Below are 18,386 nucleotides of genomic sequence, written 5' to 3'. Positions count from 1 at the left end.
CAATCAAGTCGCTGTGAATCTTATAACCATGATCCAATGCCGTCACGAGGCACAAAAATGGAGAAACCAGCTGATTGATTGATTGAACACAGAGAAACTAACGGCTGGCGGCTTATCTGTCGGAAGCTCGGACTCTGCAGACTGTGCAAAGATGACCTCTGACCCCAACTCGTCAGTCGCTAAGTAACAAAGGGAAACAACCTCCACTTTCCAGCGTCCAGCTCAGAGAGCTTGTGAGCGGCTAAGTTTGGTGTTTTTTACTGTCACAACTAGAATCGTAGTCGCTGTTGTTTCATTAGCTGCACGAGCGAAGTCGGGTGCTGCCGTCCAGGACGCGCCCGAGGTGACGAGGTTGAACCGGGTGTTTATCGGGTTCGGTATCAGTCACCGATATCCGTCGTCAGTCCTGAGACGTGTCGTCGTACAGACAGCCGCAGCTCAGCGCCTGCTCCACGTGGAGGCGCTAGAGCAACCCGACCAACCCAGAACGGTTCTGAACCTGTTTCTTCACATTTATACCAAATAAAATCAGTCTTATCGTTGGTTCCTGGGAAAGCCGGGTGGCTCGGGTCCATTTATAATAATAATATTAAAAACCACAATCATATGCTGTAACAATGCACCTCAATAACCATGTCTGCCTCATACTGCTGCACCTTTCACTTCTTTTAAATTGTATATAGGTTAATAAGAGCCATTTGTACGACGGAGTATTAGGGCCAAACTAAGACAAAAAAATATATAGGAAATTACGAGAATAAAGTCATAATGTTGCGAGAATAAAGTCGTAATAGAATAAAGTCGCAATATTACGAGAATAATGTAATATTACGAGAATAAAGTCGTAACATTACGAGAATAAAGTCGTAATTTATGAGAATAAAGTCGTAATTTATGAGAACTCTAACAGGAAGAGCAGTATTCTCCCTGTGTTAAAATGAGGAATATTGAGCATCTTGTGAAGTTATATTTATATATTTATAATATATTTAATATTACGAGTTTATTCTCGTAATATTACGACTTTATTCTCAAAATATTACGACTTTATTCTGGTAATATTATGTCTTTATTCTTCTCGTAATTTTACGACTTTATTCTCATAATGTTACGACTTTATTCTCGTAATTTTACGACTTTATTCTCATAATGTTACGACTTTATTCTCGTAATGTTACGACTTTATTCTCGTAATGTTACGACTTTATTCTCGTAATGTTACGACTTTATTCTCGTAATTTCCATTTTTTTTTCTTAGTTTGGCCCTAATACTCCGTCGTACATTTGTTTATTTACTGTTTGCTATTTTAATCTGGGTTCAGTGAGCGAAATAACAGAGTCAAATTCCCTGTCTGGCATGTTCAAACTTGGCCAGTAAAGCTGATTCAGATTCTTCTTGACCGCAGCTCTTCAGAAACCTCTCAAATCTCCTCATTCACTGTCCTGGTAGCTGGTTTTCTACCATTGCTGATCTCTTTTCTTGTCTCCTCTTCCAGAGCGGGCGCAGCGATGCCCCGGCGCGGGAGACGATGAGTCCGTCGCCCCCTACTACGTGGAAACCCCCTACGGCTTCCAGATAGACCTGGACTTCCTCAAATATGTTGACGACATTGAGCGCGGCAACACCATCAAGAAGCTAAGCATCCAGAGGAAGCCCAAAGCGGCCAAACCCTCGCCGGCCGCTGGCGGCGGCGCTGGCGGAGGCGGCGTCCAGGCTGAATGGACCTCCACGGACTCCCTGACCTCCTCCAACAGCGACGGCAAGCAGTCCCCGGTCTTCTTCGGCTCCAGGTCGCAGGGCGCCGCCCCGCTGACCCCCGCGCCCCCCAGGCCGACGTGTGACCCCCCCCTGCATGAGCAGAGGCAGCTTCTCCCGCCTCCCTCGCCGCGCTTCCCTCCCCGCCACAACCCCCTCGTGGAGAAGACGCTGATGGAGACGCGCCTGCGGCTGGAACAGGAGCGCCTGCTCCTGCAGCCGCACGGCGAGCCCGCCCCACCGCGGCGGCGCCTCGCCAGCTTCGGCGGCATGGGCTCCAGCAGCTCGCTGTCGTCTTACTCGGGCTCGCTCGGCCCGAGCCAGATCTCCCCCGGCGCCCACCAGCCCCCCACCAACGGCGAGTACGGCGCCTTCTTCCCTCCGTCCATGGGTGGCTCCATCCGCCACAGCCCCATGAGCTCCGGCGTGAGCACGCCGGTGACCAACGTCAGCCCAATGCACCTGCAGAACATCCGGGAGCAGATGGTGGTGGCGCTGCGGCGGCTGAAGGAGCTGGAGGGGCAGGTGAAGACCATCCCCGTCCTGCAGGTCAAGATCGCCGTCCTGCAGGAGGAGAAACGACAACTGGCCGCTCAGTCGAAGGGTCAAGCACCCGCCGGCTTCCGCAAGCGCTCTTTCAGCGTGGGCAGCGCCGACCAGATGGAGAACCCGCCGGCCGCCCCCAAGCAGCCGGAGCTGCACATCCTGGAGCCGGAGGCGCCGCAGAGCGCCCAGCGGCTAGAGGAGTTCCGGCGCCTGACGGCGGAGGTCCAGGCTTTGGAGGAGACGGCCGACGGCCGCCGCAGCGAAGCGCGGCCTCAGGCGGCGGCGCGACACAGGTCTGTCGGCGTGGTCACCGAGGAAAACATGGACACAAGTTCTCAGAGGCAGCGAGCAGAGCGGCGTTGCCGGGACGCGGCGGTGTCGACGGAGAGGCCGGAGGTGCGGAGCGCTGCGGTGACGGTGACGGAGGCCATGCTGGGCGTGACTAGCGAAGCCGAACGGGAGGTGGAGCTCCAGCAGCAGACCATCGATGCGCTGAAGGAGCAGATCTACCGGCTGGAGGTGCAGCTCCGGGAGACCAAGCACCTGGTGGAGATGGGGAAGCTGAAGCTGGAGCTGCAGGCCGCCGCCGGCTCCGGCAGGAAGACGGCGGACAAAGGCCTGATGGTCCGGCCCGAGACGTACAGCGCCAGCGTGGAGGCTAAAGTCCAGACGCGCAGCCAGGGCGCCGGCGGCTCTCCGGATCCGAGCGGCGGCGCCGCAGAGACCCGTGAGGTGGGCGTGTCCTGCCGGCCCGGTGTCCAGAGCGTCGCCACCGGGCCGGACATGCCCATGGACCGCTGGCTGGTGCGGAAGCGCCCTGAGGTGCGTGACAAGTGCGTGGGGAGGCGGGTGGAGACGTGCCACCGGCAGGTCGGCTCCGCGGTGGACGTGTGCGAAGCGGGAGTCAACACGGAGGCGGGAGTCAACACGGAGGCGTCCGGCGACGGCCCGATCCTCCGCCGCGCCGAGCCCAGCACGGAGTCGCGGTCGGTCGGCTGCGGAGACTGTTCGGTGGACGTCGTCGTCGCGCCCGTCAAGACGCTGGTGTCGCGGGGGACCAACGCCGGCGTCGTCATGGTGGACGCCGCCGTCACGGCAGCTCCGGACTCAGTCGCCCGCGAGACCAACACGGAGGTAGACTCGGCGAGCAAGTCCACGAACACGAGGCCGGCGGACGTGGCGGACGCCTTCACCCACATGGAGCTGAGCACCTGCGACAGACACACCAACACGCCGGCCACGCAGACCCGGACGGTCGCCGCCGGGGACGGCCTCGTTAAAGACGTCACAGCAGCCAAGATGCGCTCGGTCGCTGTGGGAACCGTGACGGAGGCGGTGCCGTTGCTCGCCGCGTCAAACTCCGCCCAGACCAAAGAGTGCGGCGTGGGGCCGGTGAGCATCCACGACAACTTCCTGATCGGACTAAAAACCAGGAACATCGCGTGTGGCCCCGCCCAGCCGGCGGAGGCGGCGGAGGTGGTGGAGGCGGCGCCCGCAGCAGGCAGCGCCGAGTTGGACCACTACATCGAGCGGGTCCAGAAGCTGCTGCAGGAGCAGCAGATGCTGCTGGCGGACAACTACAGCGAGCTGGCGGAGGCGTTCGGACAGCCGCAGTCCCAGTTCGGCTCCATCAACAGTCAGCTGGTCAGCACGCTGTCGTCCCTCAACTCGGTCATGAAGCACGGAGGCGCCGAGGACGTCCTGAAGCTGCCGGCCGACCCCGGAGGTGAGAAGGCTGATTGACGACTCGGGGGTCACTGATTTGACTCCCAACTTCATCTCTCACCCAGAAAACTGTTGTAGAAATACCTTGGTGTCAGTTACCTGCCACATTGCCACAGATGCACCGTGGGATATGTAGTTACGGTGTTCTGCTCTTAGTTTTTTTTTAAGCTAAACTGAACAGAAATCCAAAACGGATTCTCAAAATATTCCACCGTTTCTACTTTACTATCGTTTCTTGCCCGTCTTTGGTTTGAAAGCGTGAATTTAGACCCAACTAAACGGGTTCTGGGTTCAGAGCTCTGCCGGTGTCGGTGCAGCTGCTACTAACGCAGACTAAGTAAGACATGGTTGCGGGGCAGCAGACTAGCATCAGGGTGTAAAGAGGATCCTGATGGGATCAGACAGGCTAAAGTTATCTCTGACCCTGGAAATGCAGCGGGGGCTTTGGACGGCGGCCAACGGTGAGCTCATCTCAGCCGGGGGCCAATGGGAGGCTCCGACCGGCCGCTTGTTGTTTTTGTTGGCTGGCCGGCCTCGCCGACACCCCCGGCCGTGCTGATTCATGGCTCTGTGTGGGTTACATAACATGTTTCTGCTCCGTCTTTGGCCTTTTGCGGAGCGTCGAGTGACGACCCAGGCGTGATCCCTGTTAGACACACAGCAGCTGGGGCACGAACCAAAACAACCTGGCTCTCCGTCGCACGCTGACGACGCGGGTTCGGAGATAATGAAACACGGCAGTGTCATATTCCATAAACAAGCGTCCATGCAGGCGGTAGTGTCCGACCGATCAGCCTTTTTTTCAATTATTTCGATCACCGATTAGGGGGAAATCAAAAAGACTGATAGTCGATATCAGCCGATACGATTATTACCCTTTTTTACCTTTTTGGGAGAAAACAAATTTCAATACAAGAATTCATTTAAATGAATGGTGAGCAATTTATTGCTTTAACTAGGAAGGACAGCAATATTCACTTCGCACGGCTCACACATCAAAAGTGCAAATTATGGAACATCAAACAAAACAAGCAGCATTTCAGTTATTAAAAATAACATTAAGTGAATTTTCTCTTTACATAAAATAAAAAAGCTGCCTATAAAAAATAACAAATTAAGAGGAATAACAGCCTCAATTGTAGAACAGTCAGGCACAATACTCCCAATTCCCAGACCCAAACCACAGCAAGTGCCTACTTGGAGGTAGTAACAGTAAGCTAACTAGTACACATGACAAACAACCAAACAGTACAGGTTGTGAAAATGGCTACACAGGTTGTTTTTTTAAGTGCAAATATTTACTTAAGTTTACTTAAGTTTGAGCATGTTGAACATTCTTAATACAAAAAGAAAATGCAGTATTTATTTAACTATTTTTATTTAACTATATTTAACTATACAGCAGATTTTAAAAATATTTTCAAAAATGTAAATATAAGATATGCACTTTATGCAGCCGATTTTCTTTTATTTAAAAAAAAAAAAAAAAAAAAACGAAATTATTTATTTTCGATTTTTTTTGGGGGGGGGGGCCGATACGATTATTAATAAAATTATGAATATCGAATTTGATAATCTGCCACGGTCGACAACTAGCAGGCGGTGTGTGGTATGTCGGCCCAGTATGGATGTTGAAGGACCGTTCTGGAGCTGCATCAGCTCTAGGTGGTTGTCAGGGGCCTGAACTTGGATCAGGGACCAAAATGAAGCGGTTTTGACTTAAAACCATTAACTGTATTAGATGAACTGGACAACCTGTCTCTGATGTCACCTTTTCTGAAGAGGTTCCAGGTTCTATTTCAAAGCTCTAACAATATCTACGTTTCGTTCTCACTCCACAAGTGTAAAAACAGTTTTATTGGCATAGAAATTTAAACTGGGTATTTAGTGACCTGGTGGAAGTTCTGACTGTTCTCTCTGTTTTTCTTTAAGAGAGCGTCCAGCAGCTCCGGGCGCCGACTGCTCGGGCAGAGCGTCCTCCGACGGAGAGGACTTCATCAAACGCACCTGTGCAGCAGCGGCAGGTCAGCGCGTCGGAGCAGAAGAGCCGCATGGACCTACAGATGTCCACAGCGCTACACGGTACCGGACCGCCACGTAGACCCAACACTGTCTGATTTCACACAGTACCAGAGCTCCTCGTTCTGTCGTGTGTTTGTATAAAGTAAAGATTGATAAAAGTTTAGATGTCTTAGTCCACATCAGACAGAGCTGCAGGAGCAGGAACCATCGCTGTCAATGATGTTGGCAGCTCTGACATAAGTGGAACCACGCTGGGCTTGTATCTAATGGCACTTTTCCACTAGCACCTACTCGGCTCTACTTATCTCAGCTTGGCCTGGTTTCTTTTTCATAACAATTCAGCACCTGGAGCAGAAGTAGGAGGTTGGAGTGAAGCTGCTGTGACGTATTTGATCGTGTGATCTAAACGAAGAAGACAACAACACTAAAGATGTAGAACCTGGAGGAGATGATATATGTGCTGATGGGTCTGTGGCTTGTGTTTGATATCAAGTTAAAAAATAAGAGTGAGAGATGCTTCAAGCGGCGACGCTTTTTAATATTTTTAGTTTGTCTCTGCGCTGCTGAAAAATCCGTTGATAGCCGCGAGCAGCTATGAAGTGACAGAGCTGCTGGTAGATCTTGTCGTTCCTTATCACCCGTATAGATCCCTTTTTAATTCTCTCCTCAGCCACCAGGTTTATGAACATACACTTCTGAACAGACTTCTGCTGCTGTTGCCTGACGAATAAAATGAACAAGAAGCCGCCGTCAGAGTCGCTCTTTCGCTGATGTCACATCCTGACTCAGACGTCTGACTCCAACCCCCAGACCAATCGGTGGCCTGTAGTGTGATGACGTCAGATACAGCCGACTCAGCCGCTTATAACCTCTGCAGAATAGTTACAGAAAAAGTATCTACTCGGCACGTTAGACCCTTAGTGGGAAAGAACCAAACCGAGTGGAGCCGAGCCGAGTAGGTACTAGTGGAAAAGTGCCATTAGTGATCACCTGGACCTGCAGACTGGGAGCTGGGACCCAGACGGGACCAGGGGCCGGTCCTTGCATTGCAGGTCTTCATACAAGTTGAAACTTTGGATCATCAAGAGGCTTGAAAGCATTTTTCTGAGACTTGTGGCCGACCCGTGTTCAGGTCCTGCGCTCTGCGTCATGTTTACCTGCTCCTCACACACTCGCTTGTCAAAACACAGCAAACTATTGCTGCTTGCAACACACACACACACACACACACACACACACACACCCCCCCCCTCAGGAGGCGTGCAGCTGCTTGCACGTCTACACCCGAACACTCTGTTCCTGCGTCGTCCCCGGCAGCAGGAGCAAGTCCTGGCAGATGTGCCGGCGGTTCTGCTGGTATTTGTGGTTTTCAGAGCTGCAGTTAAAATCCCTGAGATGCTTCTGGGTTTGACTCCTGGAGCTTTGCCGACAGCTATGGAGGCTCGGGGGGCTCCATGTGTGCCGAGGCCTCGGATCGGTCAAATACCGCAGTCCCATTAACGGTCCGGTCACGGACCGACACCTCCCCCTGACCCGGTCTCTGAGCAACCATCCCATCAGGGTCGGTGTAAACGGGCCTGGTACCCGAGGCTGCCGGCCCGCTGGGAGTTCTGGTGGCGTTGAGGTTTCCGTTCTGACCAAACCTTGGCCAGGGGGAGCGGCGCTGGGCGTTCCCACCGCTGTGGGCGTGACGGCCGCGTTTGAGGAGAGTTTTTGCTCCTTTTTTGGTGGAAATTTGAACTGTTTTTGTGAATTCAGCACTTTGTTGTTGGTGAATGTTCCCGGTCGAGCGCATGCTAACCTTCTCTTCTCGGGTCTGCAGGACCATCGTGTGGTCAGAACACCCTGAAGTCCATCATGAAGAAGAAAGATGGTCGACCGGACTCCAACGGCACCAAGAAGAACCTGCAGTTCGTCGGCGTGAACGGCGGGTGAGAGTGGTTCTGTACAAATGCATACATCACTACTTAGTCTTAGTTGTGTCCCAGGAGACATTTGAATGAACCTGGACATTCTGGATGAGAGCATGTTTTCATATCTGTCAAGTCTCCCGTTTTGTCCGGGAAACTACCCAATTTGACCTCTCTTTCCCACCGTCCTCCTGTATTAGTATTCTGACCCAAAAAAGCAAAGACTTGGTGTAAATATCTCTAAAAATGGGAAGCCGAATTTACTTTCCTAAAGAGGAGCAGGAAGGGGCTCAGTTACGCTATGTGAAAGTTATTTCAGCCGGAGACGCAGAAACATGCATCTGTGTCATCAGTCAGTGAATACCAGAGAGCCTCATGAGTGAAAATGACAAATTACCGTAAAAGAAAATGTAAATGATTTACTTGAAGACACTCAATGTGTATATAAACTGAAAATATTTAAAATAAATACACTTTTCGTGTTTTTATCTAGGCTGTATTATAGGAATTACACACATAGGAATGTTCACAGCATTTCAGTGTCAACAAAGGTATAACTATCAGATTCTGAGCACATAATTGTAGTCTGTAATGGTTGACAGGTAGTTCATTTACATTTCTCGTAAATCTGACTTATAATGGACCTCATATTTTAAAATCCAAAACTTGACAGCTATGCTGCATACCTGTCAAGTACCGCATACCGTATGCATGTTGTTGAGATGTCCTGAAAGCTGCTGCAGGCGGTTCCCATGTTCATGTCGTTGTCGCCCCCTTGTGGCTCAGATACGAAACCACGTCGAGCGACGAGTCCAGCTCGGAGGACAGCAGCTCCTCTGGGTCGGAGGAGGAGGAGGAGGAGGAGGAGCGGGAGGAAGAGGAGGAGAAGGAGCAGGAGTGCAACAAAGTGGAAGGAGAGGGCAACACGGAGGAGTTGAAAAGCGAGGGAGCGGAGGACGTGGACACGAAGGATGAGGAGGGAAGTCCGGAGAAGCAGAACAGAGAGAGGTGGGTTTCTGCAGTGGTTCTCCTGGAGTTCAGTATTCGGACCGGGACGCTGGCGCATGTCGAGTTGCTGAACACGTCTGCATCTGCTAAAGTTTGCTGGTACCGGCTCGGTTCCTTTCAGGTGTTCATGGTCTCCAGCAGAGACGCATCAGTTACGTTTCAGTTCAGGTCAGCTGATTACGGACGGATAAAACTCGCTTTGCCCTGAACGGCGAACAAGAGATAAAAAAAAATAAACTTTCCAGAAACGGAGACGTTCCGTCAGAAAGGGGGAGTTAGTGTTGTTTTTGTCAGCCCTTATCAGTTTTAGTTTTAGTCTAGTCTTTGGGTCAAGCTATCATTTTAGTTTTTTGATGGACCGGGATCTAGACCGGTCTCTCCTCCTGCGGATGCAACACTCCGAGTTACAGCGACTTTGCTCTTTATTTCTCACGTTTGCACCTCGATAATCCCGTCGGCACAAGTTGTTTTTATTTCTGCAGCGGAGGAATCAGATCGTGATGCTTCATGTTTTAAATATAAGTTTATATTGTTCATATTGTTATACAGTGTCGGCGCCATGGGGGGGGCACCAGGGGGCAGTGCCCGCTTACTTCAGTCACTGTGCCCCCTCACTTTTCTTCTTTGGCGGTAAACAAATTTCCCGAAAGCGCTCCTCCATTACACTATTCTCCTCTCCATCCAACACAGACTCAGCCATCCTGGTGGCAGTCTGTCCAGTCAGCCCCTTCAACAGAGCCTGACTTCTAGACTCGCCATCTAGCTCTGTACACCGGTCGCTTCACTCTGCGCAAAAACCTGCGCCCCACTTTGCGCCTCACCCGGCACCCCGCCCGGCGCAGCAGAGCCGGCTGTCAGCTCTGACAGCCGGCTCTGCTGCCTGCCGTTCCCCCGCTCTGTCGGGGCATGAACAGATCAACTTGATATATTAAAAACATGTATGTGACCTCGTTGTGTGTTACGAGTAAAGCCTTTTTCACAACACGGCAACAGCGCCGGGGTGGCGCAGAGTAGGGCGCGCCTGGGCGCATGGGTCTCCAACTCAGGTCCTGGAGAGCACCTATCGAGCATGTTTTAGATCTTTCCCTGCTTCAGCACACCATGATACAAGGAGCTGTGTCAGCAACAGAACTGTCCAGGCCTTGATGACGAGTTAATGACGACCATTGATTAGAATCAGGTGTGCTCATGCAGGGAGACACCTAAAACATGCTGGATAGGTGCTCTCCAGGACCAGGGTTGGAGACCTTTGTACATATTTGTTGCAGGTTGCTTGGCAACCGAAAAAAAGTTTCATAATATTGATAAACGATTCAATTGATCCTGATATGAGGCATAGAAATGCTATATTTTATTTTAAATGAACATTTTATTGTTAAAAGAGCAAAAGAATATCACATGTCTACCACTTTTAAACACACCAGGTATGTCCATATCCTAGGAGATTTCTCTCCACTTTTGTCCCTTTTTATTTATGTCCCGATAGGCCTGCAGTCTCGCCTCCCACAGCTCCTCACACAGACTCACAGAGACGCCCATCCCGGCGTGCGCCTGGATGCGTGCGCCGACCTCGGCTGCAGACCCTGCGCCCTTGCGCGGAGCCGCAGCACATACACAATGAATGGCAAAGCCGGCGGCGGCTGCCGCTGTGCGCACTCTATGTGAAAAAGGCTTAAAACGTTTTCAGTCAAAGTAAAATGTGCGCTTCTTTGCATTATTTCCACCTAAGTGATTTGATTTCTCCACATGTTTTAGACAGATTATTAATAGGAAAGTAGTGAGAATGCACTTTTTTCCTTAAAATGCTGCTGTCCTACACGACTGATTTGGTGCCCGCCCTAATAAGCCTCGTGCCCCCTCTGAATATTTGCTCTGGCGCCGACCCTGTTGTTATACTTATGACAAAGGTGATCGTGGACATCCACAATGTGTAAGACTCAATACACGTGTACATTGGTCTTAATCCGTCAGTATATAATACGCGTGACAATAAAGCGGAACGAGGGACCGTTTTTTAACCCCCAACTTAAGTTCTGGTGTCGGTTCTTAAAATAAAAACAAGAAAAGGAGAGTGTAATGATGCACTAACGCTGCCCATAAACATTCACAAATCCTTACGATCATAATAATACCACAACTCTTCACGGAACACAACACAAAGCAAAGAACAACAATACCCATAATGCAGTGCAGCTTAAACCAGAAGAAATGCCCCAAATAAATTATTTTTTCCAGGCCTCAATTTTTGACAGGACTGTCTCCAGCTCACAGCCCATGTTTTTTTTTTTTTACTTTTTTTTGCAAGTTCCTTGTTAAGATAACCGTTTTTTAAATGATAATTATCTTCATTATCATATTCAAATATATGTATTTGAGGTAGGAGACAGGGAGGAGTTTCATGCTCCTGCATGTGCGCTCAAATCTACGGCTTAGCCAAGCCACTTTTTCTGTTCGTGCTTCCCACACCTGGAATTCAATACCAAACACAATACGTGAACTCCCGAATCTGTCCTCTTTTACCAAACATCTTAAAGCTTGGCTATTGGAAGAACAACACTGTTGCCACAACCGTGCCTAAAACATGTATACTTTTCATTGATGTTGCTTTTCTTTTCCTTTTCTGTCCTATTGTGTTTTTAAGGACACTTGTAATTGCTCCTCCTGCTAACTGTTCTACTTGTCGTTACTGTTGTTTTATTGATTTTAGTATTTTATGTTGTTGACACTAACCTGCCTAAGGGACTAAAGATGAAAATTAGCCGTTGGCTATAATCTTGCATATTTACATGTATATGTTCATTAATATGTATTGTCCCTGTTATAAATAAAATAAACTCAAACTCATGTTCAAAGTAACCTGCGTGGATTTGGGCGTACGCACAGTTTTGAAGATCTGAATTTTTTTTTTGCGTACGCAAGAATTCCCCGCACGGATTCACGTTGAAATCCACGCACGTTTCGAACATGAGGCCCCAGGTCCGGTGCTTGGTTCTGAGTGGTGGAGGTGAGGTTGGCATCGGAGGATCAGAGACTGGGGGAGTGTGGCGGTGGAGCAGGTGGGTGAGGTAGCAGGCCTGGTTGTAGAAGGCTTTGTGGGTGAGGAGGACTTTGAAATGGATGCGTTGAGGGGACAGGGAGCCAGTGGAGTCTCTGGAGGACTGGGGTGATGTGGTCACGGGAGTGGGTGTGAGTGAGCAGGCGAGTGACAGAGTTTTGTATATGTTGAAGTTTATTGAGGACCTTTGAGGACGAGCCGTAGAGAATGCTGTTGCAGTAGTCGAGTCTGGATGTGATGAAGGGCGGATGAGAGTTTCAGTGGCGGGAGAGTGATGGGCGGAGGGGTGCAATGTTTTTCAGGTGGTGGAAGGCAGTTTTGCTGATATGGTTGACGTGGTGTTGGAAGGAGAGGTTGTTGTCAAAGATGACTCCGAGGTTGCGGATGTGACTGGAGGGAGACAGAGTGGAGTTGTGGATGGTGAGACTGAAGGTGTGGGCGGTTGTTGTTGAGGGATTTGGGGCCGATGATGATTATGTCTGATTTGTCACAGTTGAGTTTGAGGAAGTTTGAATGCATCCGTGATGGACGATCCCTCAAAAGCTGTGACACTTGATCAATAATGTCATAACTGAAAAATGTCTGAAGTTTGATATTTATTTATTTTTATTTGAACCTGTCCTCGTCTTTACTCTGAAGGTACGAGCTCAGCGAGAAGATGCTGGCTGCATGCAACGTTCTCAGAACCAACCTCGGCGACTCGAAGGCGGTGAGCAGCAAAGATCTGGTGAGGAGCAGCAGTTTATTGATCAGCTGATCAGCTTCTGACCCGGTCACCGCCCCGTTCCGCTGTTAACGTGGTTCTGATCAGGTTCTGGTGTCGTCTCCCCAGAGGGCCTGTCTCAACACGGTGCAGCACGAGTGGTTCCGTGTGTCCAGCCAGAAGGCGGCGCTGGCGCCGATGGTGGAGGATTACCTGCTGGCCTTCCGGGCCGTCTGTCCGGCCGTGCTGCGCCACATCGTCAACATGGCGGACGGCAACGGCAACACGGCGCTGCACTACAGCGTGTCGCACTCCAACTTCCAGGTGGTGAAGAAGCTGCTGGACGCAGGTGAGTGGAAACGGGCCGTTTACGGTCCTGTAGGTCCTGTAGTCGTCACGGGAACTGCAGCTGAAGCTGGTAGATGAACAGAACCTCCTGCAACCCACATTAACAAAATGAAGGTGAAAATGTGGCGCTGCGGCCTGCGTCCTGCCGGTCTGACCTGTGCGTGCGTGTGTGTGTGTGTGTGTGTGTGTGTGTGTGTCAGACGTGTGCAACGTGAACCAGCAGAACAAGGCGGGCTACACTCCCATCATGCTCGCCGCGCTGGCTGCCGTGGAGACGCCCAGGGACATGTGCGTGGTGGAGGAGCTGTTCAGCAAAGGAGACGTGAACGCCCGGGCCAGTCAGGTGGGTTGGTGGTCGCCACGGCGACGCCTTTAGATCCCAGATAGTAACGTGTCTGATGGATGCACTTAAACCACTACTTTCTTTATATAAAAAAACCATTAAGGTACTGGACAAGAAATCCAATGACTATCATCACTGCCATATTTTATTGAAATATAAGTTGTTACATCTGGAAAATCTCATCAGATACTCACACTTATGTCTATTGTATAAAATCATTCATGGACTTGCTCCTCCTGTACTGAACCAGTTTATAAAGGTTTATAAAGGTGGCATCAACATCCACACGGAGCAGCTAGAGGAGATTGTGTGGTCCAGTTTAGGAAAGGTGCTTTTAGCCAGTCTGCATGTTCTATCAAGGCTGCTTGTGAGTGGAACTTTATACCAACTGAGATTAGAAACCAATCAAATTATTATTCTTTTAAATTTTATTTAAAAAAGTGGTTCATTAGTGGTCAAGGCTGTCAACATTGAATTTTAGTGCGTAATTTTCCTGGCTTGCTGCCCTGCCTGTCGGTGTTTGTCTGATGTCACCTGTCATGTTGCCTATTAGTTTGTCTCGTTATAATGTTGCTTTTTGTGCATGGCTTTTTATTCTGTGTTTAGTGCTTTTGTCTTCTTTGTTTTTGGCCTGTTGTGTTATTGTGTCTTGTGTTATTAATGCTGATGTTACTGTTGCTGCTTCATGTTGTTTCTGTTTTCGTTTGTAGCAATTGTCTGTTGTTGAGCTTATGTTAACCTGTGTGTGTGTGTATGTATTTTAGCTTAGTTTCTTACCTTTTTAATCTTTATTCTGATATAGCCTTTATATTCGGAAATGTTTTATTGATTGTATCTTAATAATTTTTCTTATAGGTTGACTATTTTTACACCAGACCAGGGACAGCCGATGCAAAATAGCCTTTTTGGCTAATTCCGGCAGATTTTACATTTGTTTAAATGTGTTATTAATGTGCATTGTCCCTGTTATTTAAACCTTTAAATAAATAAAATAAATGATCCGATCTGCGTCCTCAGGCCGGTCAGACGGGGCTGATGCTGGCCGTCAGTCACGGCAGGATGGACATGGTCCGTGCGCTGCTGGCCCACGCCGCCGACGTCAACGTCCAGGACGACGAGGGCTCCACGGCGCTGATGTGCGCCAGCGAACACGGCCACGTGGACATCGTCAAGCTGCTGCTGGCCCAACCTGGCTGCGACGCCACACTCAGCGACGGCGTGAGTGACCTCGTCTGAAACGCTTCACACCAACATTCACACGTACGCCAGACGCCGTTCCGCCTAAAAAGTCCAGGGGACGGACTCAAGTCTGGTCCCAGCAGTACCACCGCCCGCCACCGGGGTGGAGCAGGAACGTCTTCAAGGACCAGCTCAGACTCGGACCTGATGACCGAACCCACACCGGCACCACCAGGACTGAGATTTATTTATTTATTTCTTCCTGGGGTCCAACAGTACAAATATACATTTCTATAAAACTTTTACAGTACAATATAAAATGTTAGTTAAACTGAATAAAACAAAGTAGATACAAGTACAAAGAACAACAACTAAAAAGAAAAACAAGACAAAAAAACAAAAACAAATAAAAACTAAAGATAATAATAAGCAGAAAACAATGAAAAAAAGAAAATGAATTTTTCCTAAATGAAAAAAACAAAAAAAAGCTAATAACAAATAACAACCAAAAACAGATAAAAGATAGATTCAAGTACAACTAAAGATATTTAAGTGCATACTAAATGAGGCAAATACAAAAACAAAAAAACGTATTTCAATAGAAGAACATTTTTAAAAATAAATAAATAGTGAAAATAACCGGAAACATCACAAAACTTCAGCAAAATAAAATACTAAAAATTGAAATTAAATGCAGAACAAGAAAATATGTTGTATTTATATAACACCTAACTCAGTTAAATCAATAAGCTAAAACCATTAGACACAATCTAAAACAACCAAATGGGGATTCTGAGAAGACTCCAGGACCTTGGTGTCCTTGTTTGGGTGGATGTCTCGTTGGATGACCCAGCAGGGGCCGGTTGGGCGGCTCCATCCTTTGAAAAAGAGCAGGAGACCTTGAAGACCACTGTGATGAGGTCCAGAAGAAGCCGGTTCAGCTCCGGACCTCCTCCAGGTTTAGACAAATACAATGCTGCAGCTCGAGGACCAGAGGTGCCCAGGATGGACCCTTGAGGTTCCCCCACAAGAGAGAAGAAAACTTATGACGCTGTAATGACTTGAACCTGTGCAGAACCGCGGCCTTAAAGCCCCCACGAAGACCAGGACCAGGGAACCTGTTTCCTGAACCTGCAGTCAAACAAACGTGACTAGAAGCTTAAAACCAGACTGAAGTGATGGTTTTCTTCAACTCCTGCTCTGTTCCTCTCCTCAGGATGAGAGCAACGCTCTGTCCATCGCTCTGGAGGCCGGACACAAGGACATCGCCGTGTTGCTCTACGCACACGTCAACTTCTCCAAAGCCCAGTCGCCGGTAAGAGTCTTCATTTTCACAGTCCAAGTCCGGTCCTGGTCCTCTACAAGTCTGAGTTAGTCCGGTTCCTCAGGACAGGGGGGAGGCAGAGGATGTGTTTATAAATCCCATCTAAGGTCACGTGACCTCGTCCGCCCCCTGCTCTGTTAACGCCTCTGGTCCAACCTGCAGCTCCATGCTGGGTAGATCTTCAGTCCCTCTTTAGTTTAAACCTGACAGATGACTTCTAGGAGTCAGTCTTTTATTAACTCGCCCTGCACTCTTTTAGTCCATATTTACCCTCCGTTGGCCTCTAAATTAATGATCAACAGAAAAAAAGGCATAATTTTTCGGCAAGATCGTTAAACGGAGCAGAAACTACGTGAAACAGAAACATAAATCCAGTTTATCACGATAATTCTGTCAAGTAAATGAGATTAAACATCTGCCTGAATCCTGGATGTCGTCATCTGTAACCATGACGACAGTCAGGTGAAGCTTCCTTAAACCTGATTTACCAATCGGATCTAGTGTAGATTTTCTACGTGTCCCTCCAGGACACATTTAAGGACATTTGAGCCGGACCTCCTCTGTCCTCCTCTAGTCTCCTACACTTGTCCTCGTGTCCTCGTCTCCTCGTGAGTGCTGCTGTCTGGTAACTCGTCCTCTCTGCTCTTCTAGGGAACGCCTCGACTCGGCAGGAAGACGTCGCCAAGTCCAACTCGGAAGAGCGTGTTTGATTAGACGCCCCCCTCCCCCGAGCCCCAAAACGCTGCGCTGCTATTGGTCGTCCTCCTCTCCATCGCTGGATGAGGGACTCTGTCCCTTTCTTTTTTTTTTTTTTTTGTCTTTTTTTTTTGTATTTATGTGCACGTTTGCCTCCACGTTGAGCCCAAAGTGCTTTTTGAACATGAATGTAACCAGCTGGTGCCTGAAGTCCCGTAATCTTCTGGTGAAATGTTTCCAATAATCAGCTGATCTCACCAGTTTTTCTTCTTCTCTGGTTTTTGTAAGCTTCAGCAGTCACGAGTCGGTCCACGCCTGTATGTGCTCTCTGCTCATCCAAGAACGGACACGACCGGACCCGGAGAACATTTATACGAATCCTTTATATATCTATTTAAAAAAAAGAAAACAATCACAGTATTTTGACTATTAATCCTCAGCAATCCATGAAGTTTATATATTTATCAGAGTCTAGTTTTTAAAGCAGCTTTGTATTTGATTGTATATATATGGTGGTCGTTTAGTCCAGTTACTCACCTCTTGGTCCTGGTGTCCAGTTTCTGTCTCGTGTCCTCTAGCGTTCGTCAAGGTGCTGACTTTCATCTTCACATGAGAATTGAAGTGCCTGAAACTTTTGTCTTGTAACGATGAGCCTCGATTAAAGTCTAAATCTACAAGTGTCGTGTGCGTTGTTGTGAGATGCTCTCCTGTGGCTCCAGAAGTCCAGCTGTCTCGACTCCTGTCAAAGGTCAAACCTCGGAAAGTTCCAGCAGTCATTGGCTGTGCTGGCTGTCAATCAGCAGACCACACCCCCTCGTTCTAAAGAAATGTGTTGCTTTACATAATTTTACCTGATTTAAGATGCAAAAAAAATCACTTGTACAGATGTCATGGATGTGAAACGTAACCATGGAGACCAAAACCATTTTTGTTCCCACTGTAAAGACTAGTGGTCGTTAGAGGAACTGCAGGTCTGGATCCACTACAGTACGATGAGAAAGAGTCTCCAAAGGTCCTAAATAAAACCCTCAGCATCGTCGCAGTGGATCTAGTTCTTCTTCTACAGTCTTATACGGGTCGTGCTCAGGGACCTGATGGGGTTGCAGGTTGATCGGTCTCCAACTCCTCCCACTAACAAATGATTGATTCACGAGCCAAGCTTTTTTTTCAGGAAGATAAACGGTTTATTTTTTAATGATCAGGACTGATACAAATTTACAAAGAAACTTATTGAAGAGATTTATTTTATATCATATATATTTATAACATGTTAATCCAAACAGCAGATTTGTCCACAAAAACTGCAGAAAAGGGCAATGATCCATAAAGGTGATTGACACTCCTGATCAGTGGGACGCATTTAACTTTTAAGGATGGTTCATGTGTCAGGTGGTTTGTGTTTAAAAACTAGGGATTTTTATATTTAATAGGCTTTATAACTCATTATCAGGATGCAGGAAGTCCGGTCAGCGCACGCATGTGCCACTCATCTTGAGGTTCACATCAACTGAACAGATTTGTAGTATTTAAATTTGTGGGTCTCTAAAAAAATAAACAGAAATAGGATCTTAAATACTGCATTTATACGTGAACATCACTAAATATGGAGGGGATCTGTCCTGCCACCGTTGCTAACCCGGAGCGCGGAACAGGACGCCGCGTCAAGGCCACGAGGGGATCCAGGGAGACGCAGTTAGATGTAATGAGGGGACTGAGCTTGACCTGTTCAACAACGGTTTCAGGATGTGACACGAGCAGGACCAGAGGGAAG

General features: G+C 48.5%; 1 protein-coding gene across 6 annotated transcripts in view; it reads left to right on the top strand.

Annotated features, from left to right (window-relative positions):
* Positions 1–17,292, top strand: part of kank1a (KN motif and ankyrin repeat domains 1a) — a 60,203-nt gene extending 42,911 nt beyond the window's left edge. For all 6 annotated transcript variants that reach the window (XM_061730731.1, XM_061730733.1, XM_061730734.1 and 3 more), the window contains 10 exons: positions 1,497–4,028; positions 5,960–6,109; positions 7,872–7,980; positions 8,746–8,967; positions 12,662–12,749; positions 12,855–13,074; positions 13,274–13,416; positions 14,434–14,634; positions 15,812–15,910; positions 16,571–17,292. In XM_061730731.1, the coding sequence (XP_061586715.1) occupies positions 1,497–4,028; positions 5,960–6,109; positions 7,872–7,980; positions 8,746–8,967; positions 12,662–12,749; positions 12,855–13,074; positions 13,274–13,416; positions 14,434–14,634; positions 15,812–15,910; positions 16,571–16,633 (3,827 nt within the window). In that variant the 3' untranslated portion in view covers positions 16,634–17,292. The remainder of the gene's footprint in view (positions 1–1,496; positions 4,029–5,959; positions 6,110–7,871; positions 7,981–8,745; positions 8,968–12,661; positions 12,750–12,854; positions 13,075–13,273; positions 13,417–14,433; positions 14,635–15,811; positions 15,911–16,570) is intronic.
* The last annotated feature ends 1,094 nt before the right edge of the window (positions 17,293–18,386 follow it).

Source organism: Cololabis saira, chromosome 9 (assembly GCF_033807715.1).
Source record: "Cololabis saira isolate AMF1-May2022 chromosome 9, fColSai1.1, whole genome shotgun sequence".
Classification (NCBI taxonomy): Eukaryota; Metazoa; Chordata; class Actinopteri; order Beloniformes; family Belonidae; genus Cololabis; species Cololabis saira.
This window is presented reverse-complemented; position numbering and strand designations above follow the sequence as displayed.